The sequence below is a fragment of the Panthera onca genome, chromosome X, assembly GCF_046562875.1.
Source record: "Panthera onca isolate mPanOnc1 chromosome X, mPanOnc1 haplotype 2, whole genome shotgun sequence".
Classification (NCBI taxonomy): Eukaryota; Metazoa; Chordata; class Mammalia; order Carnivora; family Felidae; genus Panthera; species Panthera onca.
Window position 1 is genome coordinate 42,730,911 of NC_138357.1, and position 15,949 is coordinate 42,746,859.

Here is a 15,949-nt window from a genome sequence, read left to right on the forward strand (position 1 = left end):
CTGAGCACAGAGATATCTGAGGCATATCTTTATCCGTTAACTCTGTGTGCTGTTGCAAGATATTACCATTTGGAATATATGCCATCACAATGGTTTAAATCTTTTGAGTATTAGCCATTAATATATTCTTACCTACTCGGTCTCTTCATTTCTGAAAAGATTTCACCACAGTAAAATATTTTAGAAACAAAGTGTAAATGTGCCTCTTTCTAAATGAAACTTACATGGACTGAAAGTAGAGAGTATTTTTAAACAAATATGCAATATGCAGGCAGAACAAGTGGGCAAACGGCATTCAAGTGTATTGTAAAAAACAAAACTGACCATTTAAAAACACTTTGAAGTGCCTCAGCTAAAATGCATAATGAAATTCTAATCTAACCCAAGTCAATACATGTTTTTAAAAAGTTATAAACCTTAACAGGAAAAATGAAACAACTTTTATCAGCAATTTCTATTAAGATGAGAATCTTAAAGTAGTAGAAGTGTGGCTTTATATGCACTTAGAACACCAAACAGAGAAAGAAAAACAAGTCCATTTTCATCTTTTTTTTTTTTTTTTAAATAAAACCCTGTGTGACTATGGGACCAAACTGCTTGTGGCAGAAACATAATTCTATATGAACTTCAGATGTTCTGTACATAAAAAATTCAGAGTTGCATGAGTTCCAAAGGCTTTTTTTTTGTTTCAGCCTACCTACTCTGTGTATGTAAGCTGAGATAGGTAAAGTTTCTTTCTGCAACCATTGATTATCACTGAACACCAAAATTAAGAAAAGCAAGATGGGTTACAAAATGTAAATTTTCAAAAGGAGTAAGAATGTGTTGCCTTAGTCTAAAAGGGCCCTGTTTTCTCTCTCCCTTCATTGTTTTGAGAAGTCTTTGTAGTTAATCTGGGGAAAGCAAATCATGCAATCAAAATTTTCCTTTGATGTGAAGTTGAACATCATCATTCAGGTCTACAAGCTTCTAAATATATGTAATCACATTTAGGAGTACATTGAGAGTTTACTCTACAAACCAGCTTTCTATAAGGATTCTATTGAAAAGCTGGTATGTAAAGGCTTGTGGTGGTTTGTCAGCTATTACAGTTTTTGAAAGATGTCTTCCAAAGATAAGTTCTTTGTATATGTTGCTTGTAAACAAACACAACTTTCACAGAAAGGCCAGTGCCTCACTAGTTGCCTTTTAGGAGCTACCATAATTAGATAATATCTGCTTATACCCTCTTAAGAGTAGTAAAAACAATAATCTTATAAATCTGAGATATTGGTTTCAAGGATTCCTGGAAGAATAGTCTTAATCTCACATAAATCTGATCAATAGTATCTTGGATATGGACTGGAAAAGTAAGGTCTGCATCTCTTAGCTCATTTAGACTACAGTGCACTTAGTGTTTAATATAGGTCTAAAAGTAGGCAGAATTCCAGTGTGCTTCTTGTTTTCAGTAGAAAAGTAGATTTCCAATTTAATTGTTCTTCTGTTAGTCGTGGAACATATTGCATGACATATTGCATCAACTCACAGATGAATAACCACTATCTAGATAGTGGTGAGATGTCCCAAAGAACTGTTTCTTCTGCTTCCTCTGAAACATTATTTATTGATAGCCTGCCTTGAACTGCTTGATTTGAATTAACTGCTCCATTAGTTGATTCAGGACTATCAGAAGCAACCTCATCCACTTGTTCCTTATCAAGTGTTTTTACTATCTCTTCAATTTTGCAGCCTGTCCTGGAGAATCTGATCCTGATGTGTCAGTTATTCAATGCTAAAAAAAGTGGAAGATAGGAGGAAATAGGGACCCCAAAATTTATTCCATGCGAGATTGCCCGAGAAAGGATTATGTCCTATTTTCCAGTTTGCTTTACATGTTTATTTGTCATTTCATAACTACCAGCATTTGCGATACTTGTCAGGCCTTTCTTGTGCTCTTGGTGTTGATGTGTTCAAATTATTGTCCATATGAAGTCCAATTCTACTTTGTTTCAATGGATTTTCTCTCTCGTGAATGTGCTTCCTCTAATGATTTGATAAATTTATGTTAACAAGCTGATTTCATTCTTTGGTGGATTTTCTCCTCCTGAAAGCAGGCTTTCCTAAAATCTGAGTATTTCATTTTTGCTCAGGCAGGACATATTGCCTGTATTTGATTTGATGGCAAAAAGGCTTTTCTTGTTCTCACCTCATCTTTTTTAAAAAGTTTATTTATTTTGAGAGAGTGAGAGCTGAAGCAGGGGAGTGGCAGAGAGAAAGGGAAAGAGAGAGAGAATCCCAAGCAGGCTCCCCTCTGCCAGCACAGAGCCTGACTCAGGACTCAATCTCACGAACTGTGAGATCATGACCTGGGCTTAAATTGAGTCAGACACTTAATCGACTGAGCCACCCAGGCACACCTCAACCTCATCTCTTATGGGTGCTTCATGTAAACCTGTGCTGGCAGAAATATATCCTCAGGTTCCACCCAATCCTCAGCCCGATAGCTTTCATTTCCTTGCCAGATTGCAAAACTATTCCAACTGATCACAACCTCCTGTAAAAATTAAGGGTCACCCCAACCTCTTGTAACTATAAAGCCTGCCTCCCACAGTCTCTGCTAAGCCACTCTGTTTTCAAGTGCAATTTTCACGTGGCCTTGTGTGTACTGGAATGATTTCCTTCAGGGCTGTATAATTGATTAATAAACTTAAGTTTTAGTTCATCTGCCTGGCATCAGGTGTTGTGCATTTGGCCATCGCATACTGTTTAGGGTGGAACATCCCTTTCTCACCAATGAGGTGAATAGGAGTAAATCAAAACTGGGGTCAGACTTCCTTGTTCCTTTGCACGTCTCTTAATCTTTTGTGGGAAATTGCACATTTGAGATAATATGTTGTAGCAACTCTGGCTACTGACTCCTCCTCTGGTGCTTGTTATTGTTCTTTGCTTTTCTATTTATTTGCTTAATGACTGTTTGGATTATTTTGGAAGTCTATTCCACCTCCCCCAAAGCATGAAACCTCTGATTTACCTCCTCAAGGAACCAAGCACAGGCTTGGATATGCCTTCAATCATTCAAGGATGAGTATTTTTTGCAAGGCTACTTTTGATTGTCTCTTTCCCTGACCACACTCAGCTGGTAATCTTCATGAGTTGCAGGATTGGGCATAAATTGCTCAATAGACTGAACCAATTAAATTTGGGTTCCTTTGATGGGACAGTTTTCAGGTTAGTATTTGTGATTTGTTCTCACCCCAGTGGGGCTCTTCTTAGTTGTACATTTCCCTGGTTCTCTCTGGCAAACTAGCTTTCTTTTTTTAAAAAAAAATTTAATGTTTATTTATTTTTGACAGAAAGAGAGAGAAAGAGGAGAGAGAGAGAGAGAGGGGGGGGGGCGCACACAAGGGGGGGAGAGGCAGAGAGAGAGTGAGACACAGAAAACAAAGCAGACTCTTAGGCTATGAGGTGTCAGCACAGAGCCTGATGTGGGGCTTGAACCCACGCACCGCAAGATCATGACCTGAGCCGAAGTCAGACACTTAACCGACTGAGCAACCCAGGCACCCTGGTAAACTAGCTTTCTTACAGTTTAGTTTTTAATTTGAATAATTCTACTCACTTACTCTTTTTTGCCAGCTCTTCTTTTATTCATTTTTTAAAATATAATTTAATGTCAAATTGGTTTCTATACCACACCCAGTGCTCATCCCAACAAGTGCCCTCCTCAGTGCCATCACCCACTTTCCCCTCGCCCTCACCCCCCATCAACCCTCAGTTTGTTCTCTGCATTTAAGAGTCTCTTATGGTTTGCCTCCTTCCCTCTCTGTTTGTAACTGCTTTTTCTCCCTTCCCTTCCCCCATGGTCTTCTATTAAGTTTCCCAAGATCCACATATGAGTGAAAACATATGATATCTGTCTTTCTCTGACTGACTTATTTGACCCAGCATAATACCCTCCAGTTCCATCCACCTTGTTGCAAATGGCATGATTTCATTCTTTCTCATTGACAAGTAGAATTCCATTGTATATATAAACCACGTCTTCTTTATCCATTAATCAGTTGATGGACATTTAGGCTCTTACTCTTAATTGCTCTTAACCACAAACTATTATTTTTGAGAGGGCTATAAGCTTCAACATCTTCATCGTCTATTGCAAATTGATTCACTTCCCTTGGGAAGAGATGCAGAGCCCTCTGTTTAATGGCCTGCTTCTTGGGAAAAAGTCTATGAGCTATAGATGAGGAACTGGGAATGGTGTACTTCTTAATGGGTAACACTCCTGCTTTGGGAGCTGCTGATTCAGTGGAGGGGGACAGTAGTTTCAGGTCTTCTTGGTTTGACTCACCTAGTGTGGAATCTCTTACTAAACTGGGGCCCCAATATTCTCAGTTGTGCTGCATCAAAGGTAATCCTATAGGGGGAAACTGCATGGAAGACGGGAACCCCACCTCAGACTATACTCACCTAGACTTCACGTCAGCAATAGGTAGGTGGAGCAATATGAGAAATGTTGATGCTCTGCCTTTTCTGGAAAGATCACTCTGGGAGAAGCGGGGAGAAGGTACCCTGCTTTCTTGGCTGTACCAATTTGGAGTTTCTCTCTTGCTGACAAAGGAGGGAAAGAGGGGGTATAGGTTTTGGCTCAAATGCCACTGGTTCTCGCTGTCCTTATCAATTATTTGTGTTTATTTATTTATTTTGAGAGATTGAGAGAGCACGCGCATGTGCTTGAGCAAGTGGGGGAGCGGAGGAGAAATAGGGAGTGGGAGAGAGAATCCCAAGCTCACACCCGGCTTTCATTTGAAATCCAATGTGGGGCTCGAAACCACCGACGTGATATCACGACCTGAGCTGAAACGAAGATTCGGATGCTTAACTGATTGAGCCACATAGGCACCCCACGGCCCTTATCAGATTTTAGCAGATATTCTTGAATAAATGTTTCTTTACTGGCTGTATGCCCTTAGGAGCATTTCTAGATAATTTACATTGTTTGATTAAACAAACAAACAAACAAAAAAACACAAAACTAATTTTTACCAGTTTCATTGGGGAGCAGATTCATAGAGCTCCTCAGGTTATCATGACAGTAGTGCAACATCTAGCAATCTTTATTAGTCACCTCCTTAAGGGCCTGTTCTACCTCAAAATGCCAGCAGTGTGAGAATGTAAGGGGGCATGAAATGGTCACTGAATGCTATGTCCATTCATGCACTGTTACATCACCCTCACCATGGGCAGCAATGCTTTGTCTGCATGTAAGTGTCCCAATTATCACAAAATGTGGATGCTCTTGGACTCAAGAACTACCAGTATGTGGCTAGAATCTGCCACTCACATAGGGATGGCACTGCATCAGTGGAATACATTTCAATGTCTGGTAGATACCAGTGATAGCCACAGAATGGCAGCAGAGAGCCCCTGTAGTCCATTTGTTAAGAATGGGCAGGAGGAACCAGGGCACCTGGGTGGCTCAGTCAGTTAAGCATCTGACTTCAGCTCAGGACGTGCTCTCATGGATCTTGGGTTCAAGACTCGCATCGGGCTTGCTTCAGATTCTTCGTCTCCCTCTCTCTTTCTCTCTGCCCCTCCCTCGCTCATGCTCTGTCTCTCCCTCTTAAAAACAAATAAACATTAAAAAATAAATAAATAAATAAAAAGAATGGGCAGGAACCTTTCCTTGAGCTCTATGTTTTAAGTATTTGTCATACTTTACTGTACTATGAGGGGAGAACCAAATGGAAAACACCACGATTAGTACAAGGGCAGTGGACAAGTACACAACCAGGAACTCATCTGTTTCCTCTGATGTAGTCATGTGGTTGCCTTGAAGCACCACAAAACAGCAGTGAGAGGGCCTGATGGCTCATGGTGGGGTAAAGTTAACCAAATGTTTAACGTGACCCACCTGTAAGATTTATAAAATTTGCAAGGTCGGAGGCAATACTTCAGTTGGGGTCCTACATGCCATATTCCTAATTATTCAAAATGTTTAATTCAACCAATAAACCGTTAAAACATGTTACATCTCCTTCCATGACAAATAGACTTTCATAATGGCCTGAAAGGTCTGGTTTGGGTTTTGAATTCATGGACTGCTTTACCTTTTGAGCCTTCAGTGTGGGAAGAATTACCACCAACCTTCCAGGCCCATGGCCCTGGACTAGGCCTCAGGCATTCATTCACCAGTCTGCATTTTCTTCCCACCCCGAGTTTTATCCCCCACCTTTGAGGACTCATTTGTATGTATGTGGACAACCTGGGCCAATCATTAACTGTTCCTCATGTACAGCCCTGCTCCTGCCATAGCCACCTGGAAGTACATACACCAACAAGGCTGTTAAGCCACAAAGGACAGCCCCAACAAAGGGCATGCTGGTGCTGGAAGCAGGCTTGGGTCCATTTGGATGAGGAGTTCTGGTGTCCCAGGTATCTCAAGGATGATATGGAGGAGGCTAGGACACTGCGTGTGCATTTATTCCTCTGGCCCCGTGGGAAGAACATATTGAGAAGAGAACCAAAGGGAGTCTTCAAAGCATGAAGTTCAGGAGACGGGCCTCTCTTGATAGGGTCTAAGAAAAATGTTGTGTTTAATAACTGGTACACCATGAACTAAACAATCAGAAACAAAATGAGGGCCTTCAAATTGCACTACAGGGATGGCTGTCTATTTGCCCCACCCTTTCCAACTGCTTAATGCTGAGAAAGAGCACTGTATGTTCTCTCACCATGTAGTTCTAGTCATAAGGTGTACTACGTGATAATACGTTTTAAACTGCCGGCACTGGTGAAAAGAAAAGTTTTTGGATGCATTACATTTAGTCACTTTAATAAACATTAATTGAGCACCTATGAAGATGGAGAACAGAGTGCTTGATATTTGGGGAAGGAAGAATAAAACCTCCTAAGTTTGTTGGTGTACCTGAGTGGCACAGTCCTTTGAGTGTCCAACTCTTGATTTCAGCTCAGGTCACGATCCCAGGTTCATGGGGTCGAGCCCAGCGTCAGGCTCCAACACTGAGTGTGGGGCCTGCTTAAAATTCTCCCTCTCTCCCCAGGGCACCTGGGTGGCTCAGTTGGTTGAGTGTCCGACTTTGGCTCAGGTCATGATCTCACAGTTTGTGAGTTCGAGCCCCACACAGGACTCGCTGCTGTCAACTTGTCAGTGCAGAGCCCACTTAGGATCCTCTCTCCCTCTCTCCCTGCCCCTCCCCTGCGTGTGCTCTCCCCAAAATAAGTAAATATTTAATAAAAGATTCTATATCTCTCTCGTTGTTCCTCTCCCCAACTCAAGCTCTATCTCAAGTTAAAAAAACAAACCTTCTAAGTTTGCAATTATTCAGGATTTCACAATCCATATGAATAGGGTCAAGAGGGGTGGAGCAGTAAATACACATATATAGATTTCTGCAGTATTAGTTAGAACATGAGATGTGCTACCACACAATAGGAAAGAAAGAGATATTGATGGAAAATACAAGCACCTAGGCAGCTTTACCTAAATGTAGGAACAGGATCTTCTATCATCAAACCTCTGGCCTTTCTCTGATCCTCCACTCTGGTAAACTAAGACTTCATTTTCCTTAAACAGCTTCCAGATAATAGGCCCATTTTCTCCCTTTCCTCTTTTAATTCATTGCCATTTTTATTAGGAAATATTTCAGATGTACACAGTCTATGGTACCGACAACACTACATCCATTTATCCACCGCCCCACTTAAGAAATACATTACTAATACAGTTGAATCCCACTGTGAGCCTATAGTGCGTTAAACTGCATCTTCCAAAAAGAGATTTTCAAGTCCTAATATCTATTCCTTGTAACTGTGACTTTATTTAAAAAGGGGGGTCTTTGCAAATATAAGCAGGTTAAGGGACACAAGATGAGATCATCTTGGATTAAGGGTGAGACTAAACCCAATGATTAATGTGAGTGCAAGACAAAGGAGAGGGAGGATTGAGTTGCCGACACACAGGGAAGGTCATATGAAAACGGAGGCAGAGATTGGAGTTATGGTGCCACAAGCCAAGGGGTTCCAGGAACCACCAGAGTCTGGAAGAGGCAAGGGGTATTCTCTCCTGGACCTTCAAAGGAAGCGTGGCTGTGTCCTCAACCTGTTTTCACCTGAAATCAGAACTTCAGAACTAGAGAACTGCCAGAATCAGCCCCCAGGGTGTGAGGGTATAGATTTCTGTTCGAAGCCCCCCACTTTGTGTACTTTGTTATGACAGGAGGAAACTAAGATGGCCCCTCGCCATTTGAATTCTCCTCTCTCCCTCTACACAATACATAACCACTCTCCTAGAAAGCTCTTTTTTGTTCCATTACATGCCTCTCTGCATGCTACATATGCATGCATTGCTCCAGTGCATGCCTTTTACCACATATACATGTATCCATAATAAGTATGTTTGTTTTGCACGTTTTGAAAATTCATATACATAGTGTCATAATGTTTCTATCCTTCTGGAATGAGCTTGTTCCCTTATCCATTATTTTGAAATACCACCACCCAAAGTTTGTCCTTCTAGGAGGTCTTTCTGTGTGTCCCAGGCCCTTAAGAATTCCAGTCTCATCCCCAGCTCGGTCAGTCCTTACTGTCTACCTGAAACATCCTCACATCAGTGAATTAATGCTGCTCCTACCACAGGTGAAGCTTGAGGTTTCCCCTCATTCATTGCTTGAAATGTGTGGTTCTCAAACATTACTGAGATTCGGTACCACCTGGGTGGACTTGCAACACTGGGACTGCCGGCCCAGCATCAGGATTACCAAGTCAGTAGGTATGGAGTGGGGCCTGAGAATTTGCATTTCTAAAAAGTTCCTGAGTGATGCTGATGTTGCTGGTCCACATCAGCCCAGTACAACCCAGCACCATCTTGTCTCTAGGTAAGCTAGGTCATCCATCAGGTACTTCAAAAACATGCAGTAGGGGCAGCCTTCATCTTTCTTTATATAAATTCTTTATAATTTTGTAATTAATTTGAGGATGCAATAAAAGAACTTAAAACAGGCTTACCAAATGGTTGAAAGTGATTCCTTTCAGTAATAGTAAGGTGGGTCAAAACAAAAAGATACAAAGATAGGTTTGAGTCAGTGTTCTATATCTAAAACCCTGCAGCTTATTCATTTTAAACAGGCTTTCATTTTTAATTTGAACAAATGTTGTCATATCTCTCAAAGGTGTAAAAAAAAAAAAGTGACATCACTTGTTTAGTGATAAACATTGGAACAAAACCAGTGGTGATAAAATTTCCATGGACAACTTAAAACCAGAAAATCTCAATTCATTGTAGAACAAACTCATTGTGGCTTCCTTCGTTCATGCCTTTCTATGCCTTCAAACTGTAGAAGAAATAAGAGACAATAATTGAACTCGATTAAAATGCACCAGTGACTTTCTAAGTCTAAGAATAGGCAATCCTATGTATGTCTGTGCTAACAGGAGAAAACATGTTTTCTTCTTGTAACCCAGACACATGGGTATTAGGGTGATCTTGCACATCTGATGTCCTCAATTCTGTCACACACCAACCTCATCTCCTATTTCCCAAACACCAATAAGGCTTGTCCTGTTTTGTTTTGACAGAACATTCTGGTATTTAGACATTTCTTTCCATTTTAAAAGACTCTTCTCTATCCATAAACTATCGTCTCTTCTTGGGATCCTAGATCTCAAGTCACAGTATCCGTAAAAGGAGAAATAAAGAGCCAAGAACAAAATATGCTGAATGTAGATCAACTTAATTATCAATCCAGAGATAAACAATAATCTTACCATGACTATTGTTTCTTTTTTCTTTTCATTGTCCCCTAAAATATAAAAATTTACAACTGAATAAATGGTTAGGTAAAATCATTAAATGTGGTCCTAAATAAAATTCTTATGATAACCTGTGTAAGTAGTCGCATTCTCAAAAGAATTCTCTCCTTGGGGCGCCTGAGTGGCTCAGTCTAGTGACTGACCCACTCTGGATTTCGGCTCAGGTTATGATCCCAGGGTTGTGGGAGTGAGCCCCAAGTCAGGCTCTGCACTGAACTTGGATCTTGCCTAAGATGCTCTCTCTCTTCCTCTCTGTCCCTCTCCCTCACTCATGCATCTCTCTAATATAAAAATAATTAGGGGCGCCTGGGTGGCTCAGTCGGTTAAGCGTCCGACTTCAGCTCAGGTCACGATCTCGCGGTCTGTGAGTTCGAGCCCCGCGTCGGGCTCTGTGCTGACAGCTCAGAGCCTGGAGCCTGCTTCCGATTCTGTGCCTCCCTCTCTCTCTGCCCCTCCCCCTTTCATGCTCTGTCTCTCTCTGTCTCCAAAATAATTAAACATTAAAAAAAAAATTAAAAATAATTAAAAAATAAAAAAGAATTGTCTCTTCGTTAGTCTAAGAGAACTTATTTCTCTGGCTAACTGATGAAGGCCCAGCCAGTGTTCATTCAAGTCCCTTTAGCCCTTTGTTCTGGTAAGTGTGGTGTTCGAAACAAACATTGGTCTCTGCCGCCAGGGCTGACACATTTCTCACTTGTAGAAGACTTACAGCTATAACTGAAAGGACTTGTAACTATGAATGAAGTACATTACAGAATGTGCTACATTCTGTAACAATATACATCATTAACATTACACTGTCTGGTAGAACTAAATTTTTGACATTGGTTTTGTTATTTACTTTACTGGGGAAAGGTGTGCTGTTTTGAAGGGACACATGCACCCCCATGTTTATAGCAGTACTATCAACAGTAGCCAAAGTATGGAAAGAGCCCGAATGTCCCTCGATGGATGAATGGATAAAGAAAATGTAGTATATATACATATATACATATATATATATATATATATATATATATGTATATACACACATATATATATGTATATACACATATATATATATATATATATATATATATGTATATACACATATACATACACACACACACACACACACACACAGTGGAGTATTACTCGGCAATCAAAAGGAATGAAATCTTGCCATTTGCAACTATGTGGATGGAACTGGAGGGTATTATGCTAAGTGAAATTAGTCAGTCAGAGAAAGACAAAAATCATATGACTTCACTCATATGAGGACTTTAAGAGACAAAACAGATGAACATAAGGGAAGGGAAATAAAAATAGTATAAAGACAGGGAGGGGGACAAAACAGAAGAGACTCATAAATATGGAGAACAAACTGAGGGTTCCTGGAGGGGTTGGGGGAGGGGTGGGCTAAATGGGTAAGGGGCATTAAGGAATCTACTCCTGAAATCATTGCTTCACTATACGCTAACTAATTTGGACGTAAATTTTAAAAAATAAAAAATAAAGTTAAAAAAAAAAAAAAGAAATTCAGAAACATAACTGATGTATGTGAGGCACAGTTGGGTGACACACAAAGCTACACACAGATACCTGGGTTCTCAGGGATTGCTCTCTTCTGGGTCCAGATCTTTTTCAGCTTCTTCACTTCTCATCACTTCTCCTTTCTTTTCCTCGCCTCCAGCTTCTTGGACCTCATTATCAGAGCTTTCATATTTATACCCACTGGCTTCATTAGTGAAGAATAATACGGACTTCGGGACCAGAACTTCACGGAAAAAATAGCCCAATTTATAATCGGTGGCCACATCCATTACTCTGCCCTCAGGATAATCAGGAGGATAGAAGTAGGTGAAGAAGGAACAGCTGGGCATCTTCCTAGTGGTTGATACACTTCTTCGGCCCTCACATTTCCGCAGCTTGGTAGTTTTCACGGTGACATTTTCCCCCTCTTTCCAGTAGATCTCACACCCTGTGCTACCGATAATTTCTGGCCCTTTGGAGAAGAAGGGGTCAGAATCATCTGGGTCTGATCGCACTCGGTATGTTTTCGTCAGGACTTTGTTGAAAAAGTATTCGTTTGACTTAAAGATAAATTCTATGGTGAAGCTCATTGGTTCCTCAACTTCCGAAAACTTAATTTTTACATCTTCCAAGCGCTGTAGTACAAGCTCATCATTTCTTCGGATCATCCTACCAAGCATCTTCACATTTTTAAAAGCCATCAACCAAAAGTGAGGTATGCCATCTGCTTGCCCTTTTCCTTCAGGCTCTCTTTCCATTTCCCCCGCCCCGCCTTCCTGAACACCTGCTTGCCACTGACATTCGCCTTCTGTGGGCTCATGGATTGCATTGATGATCTCCGACCTCTTATCAAACAGAGGTTGGTAGAAGGCAGCATACTTTTTCTCAAGATCGTGGAGATCTTTATAGAACTGAGCTTCTACTTGCGCATATTGGGCCTGAAGGTTTTTGAGAGCGAGGACCCGCTGCTTCACCGCTAAAGGCAAGTGCTGAGCACTGCCTGCCTTTGAGCTGGGTGCCCCAACAACGGGAGCTGCAAGGGCCTGAGGACGTGACGGCCACTCGCCAACCTGGACCTTGGCGGGTGCACAGGCTCCAGCCTCCCAGAACTCAGAGGCATCACCCAGGGCCTCGTTTTCTTTGACCTGGGCCTCTGCTGCAGGTTCCCCAGCCTTTTGGGATGCAGCCCCCTCTTTTGGTTCCTGCGGCCCCGGCGGCGAGGTGCCCTCTGCCAGGGACTCACCCACCCCGACCTCTGCTTCCTCTCTCGGGTTCTCCTGATCCTGGGGTGCTGGTCCCTCTCCAGGGTCCTGGGATTCCCGGGAGTGGCTGCTGACCACCACGCGGCCTTCGCGGGGCCCAACCAGGACATGGTCGTTATCATGGATACGGTGTAGAAGAAAATGGACCAGAGTCCTGAAGAGGGACCGAAACTGTGCCACGGGGGCCTCGGGAGCACCCGCAGGGAGGACTTGTGGGCCCTCTTGGCCATTGCTGTCTTCCTCCTCCTCTTCAGTCTCTTCCTCTTCCTCCTGACTGTCTTCCTGGTTTTCGTCCTGCTCTTCCGACTCATATTCAGACCCCTCCTGGTCCCCAAACTCAAATTCGAAATCTTGAGATGGGTAATCATAGTCGTCCTCGTCCCCAAACTCGAACTCGAAGTCCTCTTCTTCGTCGTCTTCGTCCCCGTCCTCATCTTCGTCTTCCTCCTTGTCTTCTTCCTCTTCCTCCTCTTCTAGCAGCTTCACAACCCAGCTCTCTTCTGCGGCCCAGGTGGCCTCCTGCCCATCCTCCTCTTCAGGAAGGGCTCTGGAAACCTCTCCGGGAGGCAGGAAGGCCGCACCCTCCTCGACTCCGCCCTTCCCTTCTGAAGGTGACACCCAGACCCCGAGGGGCCTGGGGTCCTGGCCTGCCCCATCACCAGCTTTGTCCTGGCCACCTAGGACCAGATTTTGCTCCTCTGTGGCAGCCATGGCAGGAGCGACTTGCCAGTCAGTGCCTCAACTGGAGCTTTGACTGGACTGCAGCCACAACTTTGGTGAAAATGGCGTCCGTGAAGTGACTGCCCTCAAGGGGAGGCTGTTGGCAGCAGGGCCTGTGCCGAGCCGGTGGGGGCGGCAGAGAAGATGGCTTCAGAGGACATAACAGTCTGTGAAGGTGCCTGTGGAAGGCCCGCGACACGAAGGGCAGAGGGGCAGCCCAAGGAGCGGCCGAGCCAGACCGCGCCTCAGGTGGCTGTGGATGCGGTGGGGGGGGGGGGGGGGGGCAGGGGAGATTCCGTTGGGATGGTGACGGGAGGAGGAACTTGGAAGGGTCAACAAAGGGTCACTTCCCCCATCGCCAGCTCGAAGCTCATTTGCTGAGAAGCAATGACTGACATGCCCAGCGTCCAATGAGTGATCGAGGTCCTCCGCTTCCCTCAAGGCTCTAGTATCCTGTGTTACCCTTCAGTCCCACACATGTCCTCTTCCTTTTAATTCTGTGATTGCAAGCAGAACCATAGTGTCCCTGTAGGGCGGCACCCTGGGGTATGCAGACTGCGTTTTCTTCCCCAATTCCTGCCCCGGGGTGGCTCATGCCAGTAGAGACACAGTTATTTAAGAAAAAATAAAATAAAAAGGTGTGTAAATCAAATAATAGTAATCAGTAATGGTAAAAGACCTCCCATAAGAGAGAAAGAGAATTTGGATGTTTTAACTTACTCAAGCTGCTTAGAAAAGAACATACAAAGTTGAAATGGATGTCATGAGAACAGAGAATGGAGGAAGTTTTAAAGTAGGAGGTGCAAGGTGATTCATGGATGTGCCCAATTCACTTCAAGCCTCTAAAAGAATGAATAAAGAAAGAGAGTTACTTCTTGTAAAGAAAGGCCTGGGCTAAGCACAGACTATGGACTGAATTGTGTGCCCACCCAAATCCATACCCACAGTGTGATGGTATTTGGAGATGGGGGGGGGGGTGGTCTTTGGTAGGTAATTAGGCTTTGATGAGGGTGGGGTCCACTTGTTGGGATTAGTGCCTTTATCACAAGAGATTAGAGAGCTTGCTCTCCATCTCTCTGCCCCACCCTCCCCCGATCCCCTTTTGTGAAGACACAGAAAGAAGGCAGCTACCTACAGGCCAGGATGAGGGTTCTCACTAAGAACCTGACCAGATAGCAACCCCCACCCCTGACCTTGGCCTTCACAGCCTCCAGAACCATGAGAAATAAATGTCTGTTTTGTAAGCCAGCCTGTCTATGGTGTTTTGTTATGGCAGCCTGAGCAGACAAATACAGCATGGCAGGGTAAGCTTCCTAGAACGACCTCTCAGTCAACAGTACGAGTCTTTTTGTTGTATTAAGCCCTACTTAGCCAAGACTTCATGTGTAAAGATTCTTGAAGCTAGGAAGAAATCAACAGTCATTTTTTACTAATTCCATCTGCTGTTGCCACTGAGCACAGAAGCAAGCCCGGGTGCTAGTTGTAACTTCAAGTTCAATAGAACATGAGCTATGTCCCTTACGGGAGACACACTCTCTTTGATTCTGACAAACACGAAAGTGTCACGGATGGGAAGCACACATTCTGCAAGTGTGCTACGAGAATAATCATGAGGAGAGCTGTTGCAGCTACTCTGAGATAGTATGGACCCCTACCGAGAATTTGGTTCAAGTGTCAAGACCAGTGTCACCACACACACCACCGAGAGGATATGAATAGTGTATTACTTACTTACATAATGAGGCTTTGGAGCGGAGAGCATGACAGGCTTCCCAGGCAGCTCCCCCAAAAAAGCTTGAGACAGACAGGAAAGGAGACTGGTTTGGGAGTTTTATTGTGGTTAGTGGATGGGGGCGACATGAGGGTTTCCATGTGCAGGCAGGGGCTTGTGTAGTTTGAACCCCACCCATCCAAGGGCACCAAGGGAGAGAACACATAGGTGTTTTCACAAGCTTGCCCAGATGTGGGGCACTGGGGTAGAGTTTTAAAAGCCCTCAGCCATGAAACGTCAAAGAATGGAGTCAGACCCTTTGTTACAATTCACCCCTGACATGTGACTGATGACAAGCAAAATGGGCTGCTTCTATTTAATTGAATTCAAACTCATGGAAGTAAGGCATTATGGCACTCTGTGAGTCCTGCAGCCTGAGGCAGGATAGGGAGGTGAAAGGCCCCTTGACTGCCTGTTCAGGAGCCCAGCAGTGTGTATCCTGAAAAGCGAAATGAATGCCTCGGTCACTACCAATGATGTCTGGGACTCCAAAGCAGATAAGGGGTGTCTTGGCGAGGCCTTGTATTGTGGCTTTAGTATATGCTGAGTTAGGTGTAACCTTGATTTATATTTTAGGAGACCACGGGGCAAGAGATCCCCGGAGTTCTTTATCCCAAAGGGGACAATCTTGAACAAGGAATGGTCGTTGCTGCCATTGGCCCTATCAGCCGGCCAGACAAGGACAGTGGCCCTATAGTCTGTAAAAATGTGCAGATTGGGCTGACTGTTGGCAGCACATCCAGCGCTAAGGTGACTGCCTGAAGTGCAGTCAGTTGTGCTGACCGTGGGTCCCTTCTTACATTAGAGATGTCCTGGTTAAAGGCTGAGAGCTCCATCACAGGTGCCCAGAGTGACAGTGACAATCCCACTCATCAAG

The 15,949-nt window shown here is 43.6% G+C and overlaps 1 protein-coding gene and 1 pseudogene across 2 annotated transcripts; both read right to left on the bottom strand.

Moving 5' to 3' along the window:
• Positions 1 to 888: 888 nt before the first annotated feature.
• Positions 889 to 6,136, bottom strand: LOC132688429 (CTD small phosphatase-like protein 2 pseudogene; annotated as a pseudogene).
• A 3,119-nt stretch (positions 6,137 to 9,255) lies between these two features.
• LOC132676763 (uncharacterized) lies at positions 9,256 to 13,559 on the bottom strand. 2 transcript variants are annotated; one of them, XM_060628771.1, is made up of 3 exons: positions 11,389 to 13,559; positions 9,763 to 9,797; positions 9,256 to 9,329 (listed from the first exon to the last, which is right to left on the bottom strand). In XM_060628771.1, exon 1 carries the CDS (start codon positions 13,290 to 13,292, stop codon positions 11,397 to 11,399), a length of 1,896 nt encoding a protein of 631 aa, XP_060484754.1. In that variant the 5' UTR covers positions 13,293 to 13,559; the 3' UTR covers positions 9,256 to 9,329; positions 9,763 to 9,797; positions 11,389 to 11,396. The 2 variants fall into 2 exon arrangements, with proteins under 2 accessions (XP_060484754.1, XP_060484753.1); XM_060628770.1 differs by lacking the exon at positions 9,763 to 9,797.
• Positions 13,560 to 15,949: the final 2,390 nt, after the last annotated feature.

Coding starts and splice junctions, on each gene's coding strand:
- LOC132676763 (XM_060628770.1), bottom strand. CDS start 13,292: ATGGCTGCCACAGAGGAGCAAAATCTGGTCCTAGGTGGCCAGGACAAA.